General features: G+C 37.2%; 1 protein-coding gene across 2 annotated transcripts in view; it reads left to right on the top strand.

The window, feature by feature from the left end:
- CCSER1 (coiled-coil serine rich protein 1) overlaps positions 1-21,419 on the top strand; it is a 628,555-nt gene that overhangs the window by 56,729 nt on the left and 550,407 nt on the right. For both annotated transcript variants that reach the window (XM_074148037.1, XM_074148036.1), the window contains exon 3: positions 1,419-1,512. In XM_074148037.1, coding sequence (XP_074004138.1) covers positions 1,419-1,512 — 94 coding nt within the window. The remainder of the gene's footprint in view (positions 1-1,418; positions 1,513-21,419) is intronic.

Genomic DNA, 21,419 nt, shown 5'->3' with positions numbered 1-21,419 from the left:
GAATACATGAATTATCTTTGATTAGACGCTGGTGGCTGTGGAGAAAATAATGATCAGGTCAAAAGAAATGCAGCACAGCCTCTACCTTACAGTATGTGATACTGTGATACTAGCTATTCCCCTTAGTTTAAATCACTGTCCTTTTTTCATATCACACTAATAAAAATTACTTGTCCATAGAATAAAATATTCATGGGAAGAAAGTGCAGAATTAATATCTCTTTTAATACAGTGAATATAGGAACTTGAGGTTGGTAGGGGCTAGAGAAAACAGTTGCCTCATCGCTTTCCAAAGTAGCCCGTGGTGAGCGTAGGAATGGGGAACAAGAAAGAAGTGAACTGTCCTGGTGTGGGTTGCCTTTTCCCTGCTGCTGATTCTCCCTGGATGGCAGAGAGGAGAGGCTTCCTTCAGCCATGCCGTCGGCTCTTCCCAGACTGGTTGTCATTCCTGTGTCTGGCTGCAGGAACTGTTTATCCAGGCAGGGCTTCGGAAAGGCTGACCTGAACACCATTTCGTGACCCTAAACGAAGCCTGAATAATGACATTGCTGTACTCAAGAGTTTACAGAGTAAAGATGTCTACCTGACACATAACTAGTCATTTTATCTTCTGAGAAGCTAATCCTGTAGGGAAAAATGTTGTGCAAAAAGCTACTATTTTGGTCTCTTCTGATTGTAGCCCCCCACCTCTTTTTGACTTTCCAGAGGATGCATTCTATAAACCTTCCTTATCTGTCTGCAGTTAAAACTTGACAAACAAAATGAATCACAAAAAGGGAGTGGAGACCTAAGCAGCTACACTTCACAGTCAGGCTTTCGTCTCTGTCCATGTAAGCCTTTACCACCCACCTTAATACTTTTAAAAATTCATGAGTTGATCATTCGTGCCTGAATTTCCTGTTTATCCTAAATTTGTGTCTCTTTATACCTTAGATAAATAGAACAGTAAATCTCTCTTCGGAGGATATTGGTAAGGGCAGGCAGTGTGTGGAATTCAAAAATTTAATGAAAAACAAGTACTGATACTTCTATGTTCTGCTAAAAATAACATTTTTATGCTTCATAAAAAGTTATGATTAAACTTGGAAAGACACAAAGCCACCATTGCATAGTAAAAAAAAAAAATAATAGAGTTATATACATGGTATTACTTATATTTCTGGGTTTTTTTTGTTAAATAATTGTGATTCTGTAAAAACAAAGAATGGTGACCAATTATTTTTCTACTTGGACTGTTGTTTCATACAGTTTCTCGCTGGTGCAATGTTAGTAGAAAAAATTTCTGATTTTCTGTAGCTCCTACATAAACTTATTTCCCAGATCTAATTTCTCATTATTTTGTGCAGAACAGTTTGGTTAACACATCTGTCTAAATGCTGCTGTTTTTTTTTTTTCTTTTTTTTTAAAATATATATTAGGATGTTTTGAATAACTTGGGTTCCTGTGAGTTGGATGAAGATGACCTAATGCTTGACTTGGAATTCCTAGAAGAACAACATCACCATCATTCTGGTAAGTCAGATAAATACTGAATATCTTCAGCAAGGTATTATTATTATAGAAATATAAAGTTAATGTATTCAGTACAATTACTTGGAAATAAAAAAGTCATTTTCTTGGAACAGGAAGAGCAGTATGTGTTTTGTAGCTTTTCTGAATGCATTTGCCATTTAACAGAAAGATGCTTTTTACACTGGATTTGGATGGTCAGTTATGAAATGGAAGCGAATTTTACAGCTAGAGAAGAATTCCAGCACTAAGGGCAGACCCATTTGGTTCTCTAGGTACTTAAAATGACTACTGTCTACTAGGCAGTTACTAAAATGACCGTTGCTGATATAACTCTGATACCATTCTATGTGTGCCAGAATAGTATGCTTAAAGTAAAGAAGGTTTGATTTGGGACATGAGTGTAATTTAGTCCTTTCTCTCATGGTTGGCTAAGGCGCTGTTGCACTGCCTTGATTAATAGTGATAATCAAGCTCAGCTTGCAGTATTTTAAGAATGATTTTTATGAGGATTACACAAGGTCTTGGTAAGTTGTGGCACCTGCAGTGGGGAATCCTGCATTTCCTTTGGCTGTGACGTGGGACAGTGTAGGGCCTTGTCAGTGGACAGGAAAAGTCCTGCTACCTCTACAGGGTTTGGAGAGACTTAAAACATACGTGAGGTCACAGGTAGAGCTCTTAGTTGTGACACTCTGTTATGGCAGTGACATGCTTTTAAGCTGCAGTAACTCTCACCCTCTTTTACTTGCTGTTTTCTAGGCCCTCTTTCTCCATCCACCCATGTAGGTACCTCTAGGGCACATTCATGCAGACTTGTGTGGAAGTGGGGTTTATGAGATGTGTGCCTGTCGGTGGGTGCTGTCTTCAGTTCTGGTCCCTCTTTTGCTGCAAATTTAGCAAGGTTTACAGATAAACTGCTTGAATTGTGCTCCTGTTTCAAATTGTGTATCATAATTTTGTGAATATATCTGAATTATCTCTATGATAATTTTATTTAATCATTGCCTTGTGCTTTTTAAATGTGTTTGCATATCTACTTATAGAACAAAACATCTGCTCAATTTTATTTGGTAGAAAGCAAAGTAGCCAGAGAGTGTGGAGGGTTGTAGCAGCGATATGTGGGTGACCATAGTTTCCTAAATTACTGGTAGCTGGGATGCAACAAATTAACTGCACAGAAAAGGTCCTTTCTAACCACTACTGAATAATGCTATTAACTGGTTACAGGAGGTCAACTCATGGGTGAGGAAATGTGGCACAAAAAAGCTTCAAAAACAAACATTACATTTTATTAGAAATAGTGTTTAGATTTGTTCACTTATTGCATCTGATGGAAACAAATTAACTGGCAAAGCCATTTTCCAAAAATAAATTTCCTTAACATGTTGCACTTTGCCTCACCTGTGTTCTCCTCCTCTTTTATATTTATAAAGCACTGAATTAACAGCGATGGAAGATTTATGTCCAGTATATTATTATAAGGATTTGTAGCAGCTTCTGGAACAGTTAAGATCATAATGCCTAAATGACATTATACTTCATGGAAAAGTAATTAAGATGGAGATGGGATGTGACACATAATCTTTCTACTCTTGGCTCATTATCCAGACCAAATTAGATGCTTTTTAAAAAAAGAAAGATCTACATTGCCCTTTGAAGAATGGTGACCATTTCTATTCTGAGCAGTAATGTAGAGACACATGTTGCAGTGTACACACACTTTAAAAACAAAGGTGTTTATCTTATTAATATTTGCTCTTTGAATTTAGCTGCAAAAAAAATTAGAATTTATATAGTTGTCACTGTTGGTTTTAAGTCATTCAGTTGGAAGAAAGAGTTGGAAGGATAGAGCCGCAGTATAAGTTGACCCAATTTCACCAAATAAAGCTGTTATTTTTATACTAGGTTAGCATCTGGCACAAAATGGTTAGGTGTGGTTGTTTGTAAGTTGTCATCTCAATTCATGTTAAGATATTGAGATGAGGCTTGATTTTTCAGAGTCTTTTAGCATTTACATACCACTGAGGTACATCCAACCCTAGAGTTAGATACTAACATCTAAACGTTTTTGACAAGTTGCTTTTCTGATTGCTGTGTTACACTGTTGCCCACTTCCAGGACTTAAGACTTTTCAGCCAAAATTCTTTCTAGTAATTCCAAATCAATCCATTATCTGTTTTCACTTTTGGGCTTGTTTATTTTCTCCAACAGACCTCTCCATTCATATCCAAATAGAATTCTTCTAAACTTCTTCAATTAAAATACATTATCAAATCTTATTGATGCAATTTTTTTTTCATAAGCACCAGAATAGAGAAGTGAATCAAGTTCAAGATATACAACTAGTTTAATGCAGAGCCTTAAACTTTCGTAAGCTCATTATATTGGAAGTGATTGTATTTCTGGGCATTCACCTATCAGCTATTGCAGGTAATTGGGGTACAATATATGTTTTTTATAAGATCTTTAATCTTTGCCCCCTTCATAAACAAGAAGACAACAGATTGCACACTGAGGATGAGCCAGTATTGTTATGGTAGAATATGTTATTCTAATTGAATTTGAATAAAACCAAGGGGTTATTTAATTGTTTCAGTATGTGACCAGCCTGAAAACCAGAGTATATGATTTTCCATAGTATTTGCCAGTAGCCGATTTATTGGATTCTTTGTAAAGGCTTCTTTAAGATGATGGGCTTGATAGTTTGCCTATCCTGCTTCACCAAAAATCATTCAAGACATCCGCAGACATACAGATTTATGAGCCTACTCTTCCCTGTTGGTACATGCTGTCCATTGTATATAGGATTCAGCCCTGCATTATGTCAGCTGTACATATTTAAGCAGTTTTGTAGCAATATTTGTTTAACTTACTAACAAGTTCCTTATGTTTCTCTAATACTTGTAAGGGTTCCATATATCTGACATTCACACATGTATCCTACTGAAGTCAAATGGGAGTTAACAGATCTAGAAACACATGTATTATCAAAATGAAGGTATTTATGAGTATAAAAATATGACATGAAATGCTGCTTTTTGCATGGAACCTTTAAAATTATTCTTTTCTGGAAGTCAAAGTTATTAACACTACTGTGACTATTTGTAGTGGAATAAAAATCCTGTTGGAACTTGATGATCTTTAAGGTCCCTTCTAACTCTAACCATTCTATGATTCTATGATGCTCTACATACTGATGCTAATTACAGCATTTATTTGGTCACGACCATCAGTCCTAGAGCCATATTACAATTCACTTGTGCCTCACTTTGGCTCTTTATAAGGAATTCTGTGGGGAATTACTATAGGGGGAAATGTTCCAAGAGAATCTCCATTTAGAGTTTTAATAAATACGTTGAAATATGAAGAGGTGTAATTGGAAAAGAATTTAGTTCGTTCTTCAGTTGTTATGGAGAGAGAGCTAATGAATCAGGCAAGTTCTCATTCTTCAAGACCCTACAAAAATCTCTAAAATAACAAATTACGTGACTACAAGAGCTAACATCACATCTTTGACTTGAATAGTACAAACTATTCCTTAGTCAGGAGGCTGTATGCAGCAAGCTGCAAGATTGAAACATAGAAAACCTGAATTGTAGCGCCACAGTTAATAAATACAGTTGATAGGTTGGTTAATGGCTAATTGAGAAAGTCTCTTAACTGCCTTTAGGAGCTGAAGATTTTTAGAGACTCTTGTTAAGGCCAGGTTTATAATAGCTTCTGCTTTTATCTGCGGTGGTTGAAAACAATAGTATTTGTTAGGGTGAGGATATGTCTTTTTGACTTTCTACTGAAGCTGACAATATAATAATAATTTAACAAAATAATTGTATTGCATTGATCTACCATAATTTTAAGGACCATTTATGAATTGAAAATAAGACACTCTTGGAAGGATTTCTGGGAGAAATGGGTATTAAGGAGTCAGTTTTAAAAGAGGAGCTAGGAGCCAATTTGGCAGGCACGGAGACATTGTTCCAGAAAGTGGAACTCTGTATTAATTAAAATACTGAGCTAGAAAAGAGGAAGAGACAAGATCTGTTACCTCTTTCGTTGTTTGTGGGTTTTTTAAAATTTATTACTCCAACTCTTTTTTCACTTCTGTTCTTGCTCTGTGCTCTCAGCTTTTCCCTAATGGTGCTAGTTGCCCTTCAGCAGCACCCTCATGAAACAGGGTTCCTGCAAAAAGAAACTGTGAACTCTGATGAGTACTAGATATTTAAAGAATATCCCTAACTTTTTTTCTAACCACACAATGGAAGATAAAGAGACACCTGCAAACCTCATATAAATGCTCCTACTTTGACTGTGGATTTCTGTGCCCTGCTAGTCTTATGCCTTTAGAAGTCTGCAGTTCCCTCATTTCTGACCTTCTCTCCGTGAGTTTACTGCGTTAATTTACTACTTTTGCTTCTGTTTTAAAGGCTGTATTACCAAGATAAAGAATGTAGGACAGAGGCATTTTATTATCCCACCTAACACCATTGTTTTGAAATTTAATAAAATAATATGTATATAGTACTTGGTGAGTGGAGAGCACTACTGCATACAAATGCAGAATATTAATCAACTTGATTCGCTGAGATTTTTGCATACTGTTTTTAAGCTGAAATATTTAAAACTAAGCATAATATGACATGCATGATGGGCCTTGAGGGTGCCTTTTTATTACTCTAAGTAAATTAGACTTTTAAAGTATGCTACAGCGTTGATTTCCTTTGTAAAATAATGAAGTTAGTGGTTTCTGTAGCGGGAAACCATTGGCGGTTTATAGAAAGTGGCAGCATTAATTTAACCTCATTCATTTTCTTCTTCCCCGGTGAAACACATCTTATTTGATTCCAAGTATTGATTACTCAGATATATAAGGAAGACCTTTATATTCAGTGTTATAAGCAGTGGGGAATTCATTCAAGTAATGCACATTAATACGGGTGAGTGGTGTGCTTGTGTTGCGTCATAGCCTATTGAAAAACCAAATATTTGGTTTTGTATGGTTAGTGCTGTCATTAAATCATGACTGCAGTAAATAGTAGCCTTTGCTAAAAGTTCACAAAGGCATAGCTATCTGACGTCTTTTGTAATTTCTTATTTGCCATAGGTGTCATAAAAGCGGGAACCCTGCATCTTTCTGCAAAGACCTATGTCTGTAGCTGGGATTTGTAGTGAGGGGTCCAGCTGAAGTCAGTGGGACTGACTGCTCACGGTACCAAATATTAAGCACATGTGTGTGTCCTCTCCACATCAGGCTGTACACTACGCTGTGGCTATTCATGAGTGTGATATTGATTAGCTGTGTACCCAGACTGGCCTGCTGCATCCATCATGTTGTTGCTTGAATGCTTGCTGAATAGTTTTGAATAATGCAGCTCACTGTAATTTTTAGAAGAGATTTATCTTCGGCCGGAGCTTTAGCCGTTTTGGATTTAATATCTCAGCCTCATCTGTAAAGCAGTGATCCAATGTACATGTAAAGCATAGTTATTTCACCTAGCATGTTTCAGAAATGAAATAATTTGTCTTATTAGCTGGAAAAAAATGAATTAAAAGTGGAAATATGAAAGTGCATCCATCTAAATACTGTTTAACTCTTAAAAATACTTTCAGAGAGCACATTTTGTTCAAACTTAACCTAAGACCATCTCTGATAGAAGCTTTATAAGTGTCTGTTTAATTCTATGTATGTGGCAATGCATGCTTTGGTACTTGCTCAAAGTTTACAAATGAAAGAGAGTATATGTGACTTGATAAAATCACTTTTGACATGGTGGTAATGGCTCTTATATGCCCTATATATATTTTCTTTTATTAGTGGGTGTTGAGAAAGAAGGGCCTGTTCTTGCTGGAGCCTTGTGTTAATACAACCCAAAGGAATGAGCATGTGAAGTTACTTTTACTATCTAGCACTTGCTCATGTATACCTAATAAAATAGAATTATTAAATAGATACTCTTTATGTTTAAAAAGTAATGCTGTGGTAAGATGTCTGCTTAGTACTGTCATCAGTGAGCAGCAAGAGGCACATCCTAGTGAAGTGGCTGAAAACTGTGGAAACAAAGCTTTGCCATGTGTTTGTATTAGGTAGCTTTTATTTAGGGCGTGTTAGTGAGATCCAAAACATAGTGTGTTGGGCTAGGGTACGCTATCACAACAAAATACTTGTTTTTTCATTTAAAAAAAAATATTGATAGAATACAGTATGGGTTTTGCAGACTTCTGAGGGCAAGGTAGAAAATAGCGCTTTGGCTTTTGAGATGAACACACGCCTTAAACATACTTCTTTAAATGCCAGATTACAGCCATTATGTCAGATTATGATCTTTTAGTAACATAATTACATTAGATATGAGCAGCCTCACCAAGAAAAATGCAGTACACTTGTTTTGTAGAAAGTAAAAGTAATGAATTTTTATTGTATTTCTTTTAAATTCAGATAGCCTGCAGATCAGTTGCTATCAGTACCCAGCCAAACTGAAGTATTGGTCTAATGACCCAGTGATATTAATTAGGTAGTTGCTGAGTTATTTTGAATGTGATGAACACGCTGTGTGAAAATTCTGTGGTGGCTTTGGAGCTCCTCCTGTGCCTATTAATTAAATGTACTAATTATTTTTATTAATTTTGTAATGGGGGGTAGGAGTGCTGACCTGAACTGAAACCTCTTTGGTGTTTTTATTGGGGTTTGGTGTTGTGGTTTTTTTTTTGACCAGGAGTGGGACAAACACAGATGCTATTAAAGAAAAAGTACAGAAAAATTCAGTGCTGGTGGTGTGGGTCATTAACACAGGTATTTACAAACTGTAAAACAGAAATAAATTTGCTTACTTTTGAAATGTGAAAATATTCTAAATGTAATAATGGAATAGAAAAATATGCCATATTAATAAATTATACTACTTGTTTGGGCAGCAAAAGACCAAATGCCAGCTCATCAGCTCTGGTGGATCAGCTGGGGTTCATTGAAACAGCGTTAGCTGTTCGGGTGCTCTGAGCAGGGGCCTTGCTGGGTGCCTTTGGGTCTGGGGCCAGTCCTCAGCTAGCCGAAGGGTGACTCTTGTCAGAAGCCTGGAGTCAGCATCAGTTCCTATGGAGGAGTGGGTGGGCAGCGAGCTCTGGCACTAGCACTGCTGTTGCCTGGGTAGATGGTATCTCATTTTGAAAGACAGTGGGACTGGCACAGAAACTCAAAAAGGGCAAATACCACTTGCTGGATGTTTTTCCTGAGATTTCTAGCAAAGCAGATCTCCTGCTCCCAAGCAGAAGTTGTCTCCAAGAGTCTGACAAAGTGCCCATGTAATCCATTCATGTTTGTCAGTGCAAGGAAAGCAGATTTTTCAGTGGTTTTAATTTGCCTTTAAAATAGAGAATCCTAACTATGTGTTATTGTCAGACCAGTGCTAGAACCAGAGAAGAGATAGTGAAGTCATTTGAATGTATTGCTTTACTCATGAATGTATCGTTGGCAGCAAATTATGTTTCTGTGTTGAAAAACAATGACATATTTTGTTTTTTAATTGGCACTGGGTACTCAACTCCTTAGGTTCTTTTGAAAGCTTCATCATTCCCAAATGCCACCTTTAGAGATGTATCATTACAGATCCGGTTAAACTAGGGCAGCATCCCTTCAAATTTCTGCTTGAAATGTGTAATAACATTTCAGTTTATATTTACAAGCTTTGAGCAAAATAAAGATTGCGAAAGTAAAGTAACACAAACCTCTGTGTGTCTGCCAAAAAGGAGGTTCATAGATTATTTAGATCAGTAGCATCTTGTATTGTCACTATAGGGTTTAGACAATAAATAAGACAATAAAAGTAAGCAGTAGTAATAATGAACGTGACAAAAACTGATGTATGACTTCATTAATTGCATTGCTATATATATCCTAATGACAATTAAAAGGGGAATTTCTTGATAGCTTTTAAGTTCACAAGGGAAAAAGACTCCCTGAATAAATGCCTGCTAGTCCTCCGTGAAACTTCTTATTGTGAAGGGAGACCAGCACGAGCCAGAACTGTGCCCAGTCTGATTTCACGCGTACACCTGACTTCCAGCTTGGCTTTGAAGAATGGAGCAGAGAGTCATGTGGAACTAGTTTCTCTTTAGCTAGAAAAGTTAGAAACAGAGGGATATTTATATTTTCAGAATGACCTATTCTACTAAGCTAGACATTTTTCCCTGAAGCATCGTTTAATAAATCTGACACAGTAATGGAGTAACTTAAGGTGTCCAGGGAAATGAAATAAAACTTGTTGTCTTCTAAACTCTTCTAACTGTGATCTTCAGCCTCTGAAAGAGCACTGAGCATGGAGGAAAGGGATTTTTGTGGGCTATGCAGTGAAATAAGAGTTATCGTTGTCAAATGAAAAGAGCGTATTTGTGTTAGTCAAAAATAACCATTGCACGCTTGTGGCTAGGCATGTTATTAGGAGTCTTGAAGCTTAAGCTACTGAAAGTAAGGAGAAGAAGAAATAATGACTAGAGAAGAAGTTAGTATTAAATTGGAATGAAACTAAATAGAAATCACAGGCTAATAAAAGTTTAGTCCTCCAGCATCCTGGAGCACTCCAGTCCGTATTCTGGAAAAGTACCGAGAGTTCTGTCTCTGTTCTGTTATTTATGTAAGTGAATGGTGTAATCTTATTCCAATTTTAATTGAGGGGAAAAAAGCCCCAAACCGCTATCAATTTAACTTTATCCTAAAACTCCTTTAGTATATTTTACCTGAAAAGTTGAGTTGCGAACGAGCCTAGTTGATAAGCCGCAGGAGGCATGTAAGACTAGCTTCTAGCTGTGTTTCCCTCACAACATGTTTAAAATGTGTCTGAGATATTATAGATAATTGGCCTGTGCTGTGTGTTCTCAGTGGATCAAGGAAAATACTCAGTTTCCTGAGCAAATTAGTATTTTTAGCTCTTTTTTATGTGAAGTGGGGTGAAGGACTGGTATGTTCAAATGGTGGGTATGTTAGGTTCCTTTCTGGCTGATAAAAAAGTTATTAATGATATCTACTTGTAAATCCTATTCAGTTAGGAACAGTTAGAAAATCAGCATTACAGAACATCACAGCTATAATTTAGATGCCAAGAGGTCTTTCCCTTCATAAATGGACAAGAAGGGCAAAAGAGCACAGTCCTGAACTCCAGGGTCATGAAAGAATACTTTGAGTGAGATGCGTTTGTATGGTTATCATGGAGCAATTAGAATCAGAGTCTGTATCTTGATTTCCTGCTCTTTCATAATTATAGTGTGACATTTACTACAAATCCTTATTCATATTGGTATGCTCAGCCATCATTTACTGAAAGAACCAGGACAGTAATTAATTTAGGCATACTGCCTTTCTTCATTCCTTTGATTTTATACATACATTGAGATGAAATATATTCTTTAATAATATCTTCAGGCAGAAAATAAATGCAATAATAAACATTATGATAAATCAAAGCATGCTGTCCTATTTAAAGCAATTCTGCCTTTTTAGATGGTGAAGTTTAAGTAGAGCGCCAAGTGCTGCTTTTCTCTCCTGCTTTGTGAGTTTACAAAGATCTGGATCGGCTGTCGTGCCAAAATGGAAATGTGATGAGAACTTAGGAGGCGCATTCTGCTGCTTCTCAGTTTTCCGTACGTACAACCAAGAGATTTAGGGGCTAAGAGGAACAATTACGAGCTCAAAAGTATTCTGCAGAACAGCCATAACTCAGTTTATATAAAAACATCTGCACCTCCCATACAACTTCTGCAATGATTCTTCAAGGTCAGCCTGAAACTGAGTGTGTCTAGGAAGTGTGCGTTAGTGATGGCTTTTGACATTTTGAAGTGTTTATCTCTGGGATCCTTGTAGCTACCTTCTTAGGTAAAGAAGGGGAAGGGTAGTCTGGTAGTTAAAACTTGAGTTTAGGTCTCCTGGGTTGAGCCGGGTTCTTTGATGCAGATTTCCAGTGTTACCGTAGGCTAGGCACTTAATTTCCTTGTAGTGTGTAGAAAGCGGTACTCCCGTAGTCACCGGGATTTGGCATTAAATTTGAGAGCTACTCAAGATACCATTGGGATAGAGAAACATTAATATCTGGAGTCATTACAGTCTTTAGAGGCCAATTAGGTTATATTTTGTGCCTCTTCATACATCATTCCAGGAAGTGGAGCAGACGCTACCATTTCTGTTGCTGGTGTGTCTGTTACTGCTGCTGTTACTACTCCTGTTATTTCTGTCTTTCCTTCTGCTGAAAAAATGCCAAAGCAAAACACAAGTTTCTCTATAATAGGAGAAAAATAATACTGCAAGGGCCTATCATACTCATCAACTAAAGGCTGGGCTCAAAAATAAATTACTTCTAGTGGCTTTCCAAAATTGTCCCTAGCAACCGTCATTACTGAAAGATTGGGTCATATCTACTGCAGTGTTTGAAAAAATTAATTGACTTTATTGTTATATGTCTTGTACCTGAGTCTCTTGGGATGAGAGAACCTATTGTCTCCTCTTTGTCCCTGTGAGGATTCTGTCAAATACTCAATATTTTTTTTATTTTGCCCATTTTTATGTCTGTTTTTACCTGCAACTTCCCTTGAGGGGGAAGGAATTAAAAAAATAAATGCCATGCAGGTAAGTAAGCTCTGACATTTATTGCAGCCTAATTTCAGCTTTGGGAAGGGGGTCAATAGGTAGCAAAAGCTTTGGATGTAGGTCAGGGGTGCATGGGCTTCCTGAGAATGTTTTGGCCTCTTGGAGACCCCCAGAAGTCTGTCCTTTTGGACTGTATAACTTAGCTAGTTTTCTTTAATATGTTTTAAGGAGAAAATCATAGAACTCTCTTTGCCAAAGGACCAATTTCAGATAAACTCTGAAAGGTGAGCTTGAAGATATTTTCTGGTTTTACTCTTTGTTAATTTAAACTTATTTTAGGATTGTTCAATATGACCCAAAGTGAATAATGCCCAGCCATTCCCTTCTCACATGCCTGATTTCAAAATTGTTCCATGGGATCTTTAGTGTAGGGAACAGCTTTAAATTGAGAGTTTGTCCAAGCACCTGGTTGCCACCACTCTGGTAGCTTCTGCAAAAAACAGTGTATTTCTTCATTGCACCTCCCAGGGATAACATCAGTATTACTGTGCTGGTACCTGGTGGATCCACCAATGTGTGTGTGAATCCAGAGAGCGGGGAGGTGTGTGCCTTCACTAGCAACCTTCAGTCTTCACCAGCCCAGGAGGAGAAGAGGACCTTGGCTGTCTGTGCAAGCATTTTACGCAAATCCTGTACATTGGTGCTGTTGCAGGCAGTGCCTTGTCTGTGGCAGTCTGTGTGTCCGGCCACGTCGGTGTCCTGTGCCTGTCTGTGTGTCTCTGGGATGTAAGCCCTTTTTTGCTGCTGGTTGAAGCTGCAAACGGACAAGTGGCAGCAAAGTTCAGTTGCAGAATGAATAACATGCTCATTTTCTTTTCCCTCTCAATACTTCCAGCCCTGCAAACACAGTTCACATATTGTTTTAGGAAAGAAAAAAGGATTAAAGTGGTATCTTTGCAAAGGTTAAGGAAACCAGAGAAGCCCTAGGGCCTGAGAAACTTATGGAAAAAAAAATTGTTGGTAATAAACTTCTCTTTACTATAATGATTATGATTTTGCTGACTGTCAAAAGCCCAGGCAACATGATTAACCTGTTGAAGATCTTCCTGACTTGACCAATTTTTCTCTTGCAGAAGTTTTTCTTTATAAAAAAGCAATTTACTCTAAAAATACACTTATTTAGAGGTTGAAAAGCAGGTAGGCAGTAGATAAAATGGAAGTACAGCTATGTTGTAATATTATTTTTGTGCTTTTTCCCAAAACTGTTAATTTCACAGAAAATAGTTTTGACAAGCTTCCATATTTCTAATACATTTTCTCTATGAATAAAACATGGAACAACTCTTATTTCTAAGGTTCAATTTCATTGTTTCTTCTCTACTCAATATTTAATTTGTTTGTTTGACTATGTTTGGAGATTTTTGCAGAATTGGGAGTTCAGAAGAAGATATTCTTTATGCTTCTTAATGTGACGTTACTGACATGACGTACTTGTAAATTATGATTTTTAGGCTAGAATGACACAGATACTTTGCTTAACCATCTTATTGTCAGTGTATATAGGATTAAATGCAAATAGCTCCTGGTTCTGAGGATTTTCAATCAAAGCCCCTCAGTTTCAAAATACAGCACGTGTGCATTCACAGATGGGCTACGCAGAGCTGTGTTGGTTTACTGGTGACTGTATCACTGTGCATCCAAAAGGGATGGTTTTGGCTGTGGAAGGAGGTCCAGCAGGCAAAAGGCATTGCCTTGTACTGAGTTTTTGTGGAATCTTGTACCGTGATCCTTTGTCCCTGGGTTATCACAGGAGGTAATTAGAAGGGGGAGATAGAAAATGAATAGAGGTAAGAGGGGGAAAAATGGAGTCGGAAAATCTAACCTTTTGCTTCTGGGAAAAATAACATAGTTTGGAATGAAGTTGCTTTAGATTTGATATAGAATGATATACAGCAAGCAGCTTAAGAGAATTTGACAAACTCTCCCAGATTTCAGAGACCAGCAGAAGTATTTTTCTGTCTCTCAATTCTGAAAGGAAATCAACAGTTGAATGAAATCCAGGAGTGCATTCTTCAGGCTGCAGAGGTCATAAGCAGGAGCTCTCTGTAATACAAGTATGCTTGCTGTGTACGCTGATCTCCTTGTTCTCCACAGCAAACACAGAGTACAGGTAAGAAGTGATGGAGAGGTGTGTTACATGGTGTATCTAGTCTCACAATAGCCTGCATGCTTATCTAACCTGCAAGAAAAGCTCCTGAGGATTCCTTCTCCAGGCACACCGGAATAATGAGCCATTGAATCAGCTCAGTGACAAGTGCTAGAAGGGCGGCAAAGGGAATGCAGCAAGTCCAGGGGAAATTGCAGAAAAGGCTCTGTTTTCTTCCAGTGTGAGAATTTGTATTTCTCAGATTTTGTAACTGTAAGTAAAAGAAGACACTTCTGTAACTTTCTTCTTAAATACAAGTGAGGTTGTTTTGTGTAGTGTCCTTCCCTCCCCTCCCCTCCATCACATTTAGCATGTCTTTTGTCTTTTCTTTCCTAACAAGCTTTCTGTTCTGTCCTGGAATATGCAGGAGTCTTTGTTATCTTAGATGACATTTGGATTTATTACGATTGCAACTCCACAACTCCAACCTATAAAATCAGTTACTACTTTTGCAGATTCAGCTCATTTTAGAGATGTCATGCAAAAGAAACCCAAAAAAACCACCTTACTAGTTCATGTTTAGTCTTCTCTTGACCTAGTTGTGTTTGCTTTCTATTAAAGAAATGTACTTTGATGGGCTTCTTTCTGCTTTACATCCTTGTTCAAGTCTTATATTGAGCTATGATGCAGACAGCCTGTATCTTTTCAACCTTCAGTTAGTTCTTGATTTCAGGTAACAGTACATTTTGAAGCTGTAGGTCAAAATGGTGTGTCTTCCTTATGTCCAAGCTTAAAAGTCTGCACAACTGAGATGTTAGTTAAGTTTGCCAGATTTTTACTGATATAATAATGGAGAATGCTGTCTCCCACTAGACTATTTTGTTTCTTATGTTGTAGAATCGAATCATCATAATTATTTAATAATTATGGTTGTATTTATAAATTATAGGTTAGCATTCTGGAGTCGGTAGAACTCCTTGGAGATCAGCCTACTTTCTAATTATGTTTGGGGATGAATTGTCCCTATATTTATTGCTGCAAAAATATATTTGAAATTTTGATATCTCATCAGGATTTAGGTCACTGCATTTACTGTTCTATTCAAATTCCTATCTGTATCAGGGGTGATTCAGCATGTTTTACATTTACCCTTTGATTTCTTCTTTTTAAGTACATTGTAGATTCAGATCTCTTCTATGTCCTTACTCATTTAGCATACATGCATGTTTGCTAGTTTGTGGGAAATACATTGCTAGTGTATCAAAGAGTACTTAGAAAAAAAGACATCTTTCCTTTGGGAAACAAGAATAGTTCACTGCTTCAAGAATTTGCTGTGAAAGTGTCTCAGTGGGGCATTAAGCATATATTTAGCCTAAGGCACATAAATATCTCCACTGAAGTCAGTGGGATCATACACTTCAGATTTAAGCTCATTCATAAATGACCTGGGTCCTAGGAGCTTGGGCTTGGTTCATATAGTGATCCCTGTGAGACTGAATTTTTATAGTTATTCAGTTGCTGCCATTTGCCTTAAATTTAGTTATGTAGTGACTAAAACTATGAGTGAGTATTGTTAACAGTATTGTTAACGCATATGGTAGAAGAGTAAACTGCATAGTCTGGCTGAGGAAATGTATAGTTACAGATAGCTTATGTATGGACTAATTTCTTCTGAATTGTGGTATTAATTGCAGCATAGTTTAGAGGAACAAAAGGTCACGTTATTCAATGAGTAATGATTATTTTTCCTAAAAAAAATTTGGGGGTGCCATCTAGCTGTTTAATTTCATGTGTTTTCTAGGCATGGATATGAAAGAAAATGATTTGAAGATGCCACGAAATTTTTGTTTATATTGCAAAGAAAATCAGAGTTACTATAAAAACACAGTATGCTTACTTAAATTAATGTTAATATTTCAAGAAAAAAAAATTCTTCAGAAGGTACTCTTCTGTAGTGAGGCTTAGTCCATACAAGCTTTGCTATTTTTCCAAAACGAGGGCATCATTCCAGACTCTTTCTTTATCATCCAAGCAGTGTGGAAAGAGGTAATATGAAGACTTTGCTCCTAATAAATATTTCCTTTAAACAGGTGGGTTTTTTTTTTATAACTGCCAATTTTCTACAGTCAGTAGTCTGAGGAGACGTTGTAAACAATTATGTAGAGCGGGAAAGAAAACCCGCAAAAATAACTTGAGGTTCATTTAAAATCTCAGCATACCTTTTAACCCACTGGACTCCTGTTTAAGAAGTGATGTGAGATTGGTTCTTTAGTAAAGTAGAAACAGATTAGGTCCCTCACTATCTCTCTTCTTAAATAAATACATTTTGTTTCTCTTGCATAAATGTAGTGCCTGAATATTGTGCATCTAACAGAAGAAATTGTTGGGCCCTATGTCAGTTATTTTTGTAGTTATTTACACTGAAAGTGCTTCAAGTCAGCCTAGAAAGTGCTGTGGTCTAAGTTTCTCCTGAACAGAAGCTTTGTCCTTCTTGCCAGCCTTGATCACATATGTAGGTTCCTACATAACTAAATTAACCTGAATAGGGGATTCTTAACAAGGATATTGATTTTTCTTATCTAAACCAAGGACCATGATCTCACAGGTTTTTCCAATACATTTTCCCAGTAGGTGACTAAAACTATACTCCTGCTTTCTTCTCTTCCACATATGTTTTCAGAAGATTTTTTAAGCACAGGAGTTTTACAGGATTTTCCATCTCTGACATGACCTATATGAACATCTAGAATACCTCCACTGGGAAAAATGAGTCAAAACCCAGTGAAACACTTAAATGAGTTTATTTTGAAGGAGCTTGTGTGTTGTAGCATTGAATCACAATTTCTGGAAAAGCAGTTTTGTCTCAACAAGTGGAGGCTGGATTTACTGCGTCTTAATGGCATCTTAGCTCCTACTTGAGTATGTGGTCTGTGCCATTAAGTGCTTTTACCTCCACTTCTTACCCTTCTGGTTAGGTACCAAGTTACTCAAATCACTTATGGAGGTATAATGCACTGATTAAAGTGGCTTTATGGAGTTACGGAGCACTCACTGTTAGGTCTCAGATGTTATGATTTGATAAAAATCAAAACACTGTCTGTATTTTCTTCATCTGATGCTGTGCATACCTACAGTAAATAGGATATGTGTGGATGCAAAAATAAAGTAGGTTTGGTACAGACTACTTTCAGGAGGAATAGATCTATGAAGCCATTATTCTTTAGGTTGTTAGCAATGTGGTGGACTGTAATTTCTCATGTGCTGATGCAGCTTTCTATACTTAGCCAGACTTGGCCTTCTGCTCTTTAATGATCTCAGTAGTTTTATTTTGAGGTTTTTTTTTCCTTGCTATTCATATACATAATTCTGTGTAGCATAGCTGTCTGGATTGCAAGAATAGGCTAATAACTTTTCATGCCTTTTAGTGTACCTAAGTATTTTAAAAGTAATAGCCAGTGTGCTGTCTGAGCAGAGGATGGGATTTGGAAATATTTATCTGGGTTTTTCTTTTTTGCAGTCTTCCACCTTAGAATTTAACTTAGTAGCTTAAAAGGTCTAATTGTATTTTCCATAGCAATTACCATAGGGAGTATTACAGCATGTTTATTGTTCAGCTTTGGACTGTTTCCTGTGATCATTTTTTTTTTTTTTTTCAAAACCCTTTCCCTTAACTGGTGTTCATTCTGAAAAATTATCATGTACTATTCTGAGAAGACTTAAATGTATTTTTGTGAGATAACACTACAGAAAATCTTGCATGCTGAAAATACTGGAAACTCCTTATTTACTTTCTTAATTCTTCAGGTAGTGGTGAAGCGATGCTGCTGAGTCACTACGTATTACTACTTATACACTTTTTGACTTGAAAACGGGAATAAGAGCAGTTCACATATTCTGGAGGCGACACAGGAGACATTTTTAAAAGGGTGTTCTCATGGACTGTGTCAGCGTTATTTAGAATTTCTAATAAAGGAGTAGCCTTAAGTTTCACTCATCTTCAAGGAGCAAGTTTTCTCCTGTTAGTGTAGCAAATGGGGTCTTGTGGTTGTGATCTAGGGATCTCTGCACGCCCCATATAACTTGCTGAGTATTTGGACAGTAGTTTGGAAGGGAACATGTTACTCAATACCTAATAATAATAATTATTAATAATATTAATAATTATTTATTAATAATAATTAAATTATTTCTTCCAACATTTTTGGTAAAAGGAAATCTTGCAATGGTAAGGTTGTGATAAACTTTCTTGCATGCATATTGGCTCTGAGAATAGCAAAAATGTTTTGTCTTCTCCATATAATTTTATAAGCAGATCTACTTTAAAGAAATATTTGTGTTATGAACTTGTTTTCAATTGCCAAATGAATGCAGAACTGTTTTGCTTTTGAAAGCAAAATCCTAGCAAATAGATTGGTAAAGATCTAATTTTGCTCCAGTTATAAAATACACAACAACTTAATTTTGTTATTGTATCAGACTGTCCTCCTTGGTCTTTTGCCTGGTGCTTTATGATGTTGGGTTGATTCAGCTCTAATGAAACTGGGTAGGTCAAGGAACCTGAATTTCACAGGTTCATATCTTCTAATGTGGGTTTGCCAGTTTTTTTAGAGGTGAAGTATGTTATATATACTAAAACAAGTGGATGTAAAAGATCATTGGGAGATTTAATTTAATTTAGTGAAGTACTGTCATTTTAAATAGGTGACTGTTGAGTCCAATGAATGAATTTACTTCCAGTGCCTTTGGAGAGAGTGACATTGATTCATGTTCTTCATGGTTGTGCCTCGTAGGGAACTGTCTGGTAACGTGACATCTCGTATATCTTTCACATAATTCAGAGAAATTCTAACAGTGCATCTAGCGCTTAAGGGCATTGTACAGATTTGTGGATTCCCTGTAGTACCTCTGGTCCAGAAATCAATAATTATAGTGACACAAAAATGTTGTAGGTGTGGTGGTTGGAATTCTGGGTTTTGAAGAGGAAGAAAGGAAGGAGTAATGAGAAGGGGGAAAATATTTTTCTTGTCAGTTTTGATTTTTTTTTTTTTTTTAAACTAGATACAGATAGAGGCTGTGAAAAAATTAACAAGTAAGAATGAATACATTTAAAACTGATTTTACTTGATAAATATCTTAAATGAAGCCAGCACTAACTTTCTGCTTATATGTTAGCCTTTTGTATTCTGAATGGCTTCTTTTCTGGTATGTTTTATGGTCTTCCCAGAAACTGTAATGGAATTACAGCCCTAGTCTGGACAAGCAGAAATAAATCATATGGTTTACAGGAAAAGTGTGTAGTCTCAATTCAGGAAATTTGAGATCATCTTCTATCTGTGCCACAGGTTGTCTGTATAATCCTTTGCAAGATTTGCTCGTCAGTATTTCTCTCTCACATAAGGATCCGGTTGGGATACATTCTTTATTTCATAGGTGTTTATATACTGTGATTTCAAGTGCTATAATATATCCCGTAGTTTAACAACTTACAGTAAGGTTTTGCAAATAAGATTCTGATGCTAACTTGATTGTTTGAGAAATGTTTTGTTATTCCTTTTTTTTTGCTGTCATTTTGCAAGTGGTGTTTACTCTTAACAAAAGAGGAAGTAAATACCTTTAAAATTGACAATAATGAAACAAAATGCTCTGCAGGGAGCTTGTTCTCTTGATTGACAGTGCATAGAAGCAAAGAGGAGGTTCTGATCTGGAGCATCAGGAATAAGGTTCATCAAGATCTGCATCCTCAGGCTGTGATAATCAGCCTGGGGTGAAGAAGGGGCTGGCCCAAGGGCACCAGGGCTCTGTGCTGTCATTCTGCCTTCAGCAGATCTATAGGTGTGCTCTTGTCATACATATTGTACCAATGTGTAAAATGCATTTAGTTCACAAGTGTTTGTTCTGTACGTGCATCCATATCTTAACTGAAGCTCTTAATCTTGAAGAATCTCAAAAAATTTTATTAGCATCACAAGCAATATTAATGAAATTATATCTCTAACTGTATTCTTAGTTTAAAACCCAATTTGGAAAACAAACTACAACGAAGGGAAAAAACCTCCAAACCACCAAGATGAGACCCCACCTGGAGTACTGTGTCCAGCTTTGGAGTCCTCAGCACAAGGACATGGACCTGTTGGAATAAGTCCAGCGGAGGGCCATGAAAATGATCAGAGGGCTGGAGCACCTCTCCTATGAAGACAGGCTGAGAGAGTTGGGGTTGTTCAGCCTGGAGAAGAGAAGGCTCCGGGAAGACTCTGTAGCAGCCTTCCGGTACCTGAAGGGGGCCTATAGGGAGAGATGGGGAGGGACTCTCTATCAGGGAGTGTAATATTAGGATGAGGGATAATGGTCTTAAACTGAAAGAGTAGATATCGGGAAGAAATTTTCTGTGAGGGTGGTGAGACACTGGAACAGGTTGCCCGGGGAAGCTGTGGGTGCCCCATCCCTGGAAGCGTTTGAGGCCAGGCTGGATGGGGCTTTGAGCAACCTGGTCTAGTGGGAGGTGTCCCTGCCCATGGCAGGGGGGTTGGAACTCGATGATCTCTAAGGTTCCTTCCAACGCAAACCATTCTATGATTCTATGATGAAGAGGACAAAACTGAGCCATTTTTGTCATCTACACTTACCAGTATGTCCTACATCCGATTGTAGAATGGACTGGTTTGTGGCTGTCTGGATCCTGTGGTTATAAGATCTCCTTTATGCTCCTTCTTGCCATCCACTACTATTGAGAGTTTAGATGCTTCTGTTGTAAAAAAATATTAATTATGGTATTGCTAACATGTTTTTATTTGCAGAATTGGAAAAATACTTTATTTCAAAACTAGAAAAAAAATACAGAAATTTTGAAAGAACACATAATTGACCACCCCTACTTTGTATGAAATATATTTTGATATCTTACATGCAGCCAACAAACATAGTTTTTCTGAGCCAGTATAAATCATTTCAGTTCTGGACAAAAAATCAGTAGTGTTGGGCTTAGCTATGTTAATTAACTAAGCATCTGCCTTCCTGTGCTGTAACTATGAAAAGGCACTGAATCGCGTTATGCAATGTTGGGATAGGGAGCCAGGGCTCTTGTCAAGGCAACAGAACGAACCCTGAAGTCACAGGTGTTTCCTGTTCTTCGAGTGGTTTCACATCTAAACACTAGTCTGGCCTGATGTGGTCTGTGTCGTGATGTGGAGATCACAACCTGGA

The sequence above is a fragment of the Numenius arquata genome, chromosome 5, assembly GCF_964106895.1.
Source record: "Numenius arquata chromosome 5, bNumArq3.hap1.1, whole genome shotgun sequence".
Lineage (NCBI taxonomy): Eukaryota > Metazoa > Chordata > Aves > Charadriiformes > Scolopacidae > Numenius > Numenius arquata.
The sequence above is the reverse complement of the archived record's forward strand: the minus strand, read 5'-3'. Positions and strand labels throughout refer to the sequence as shown.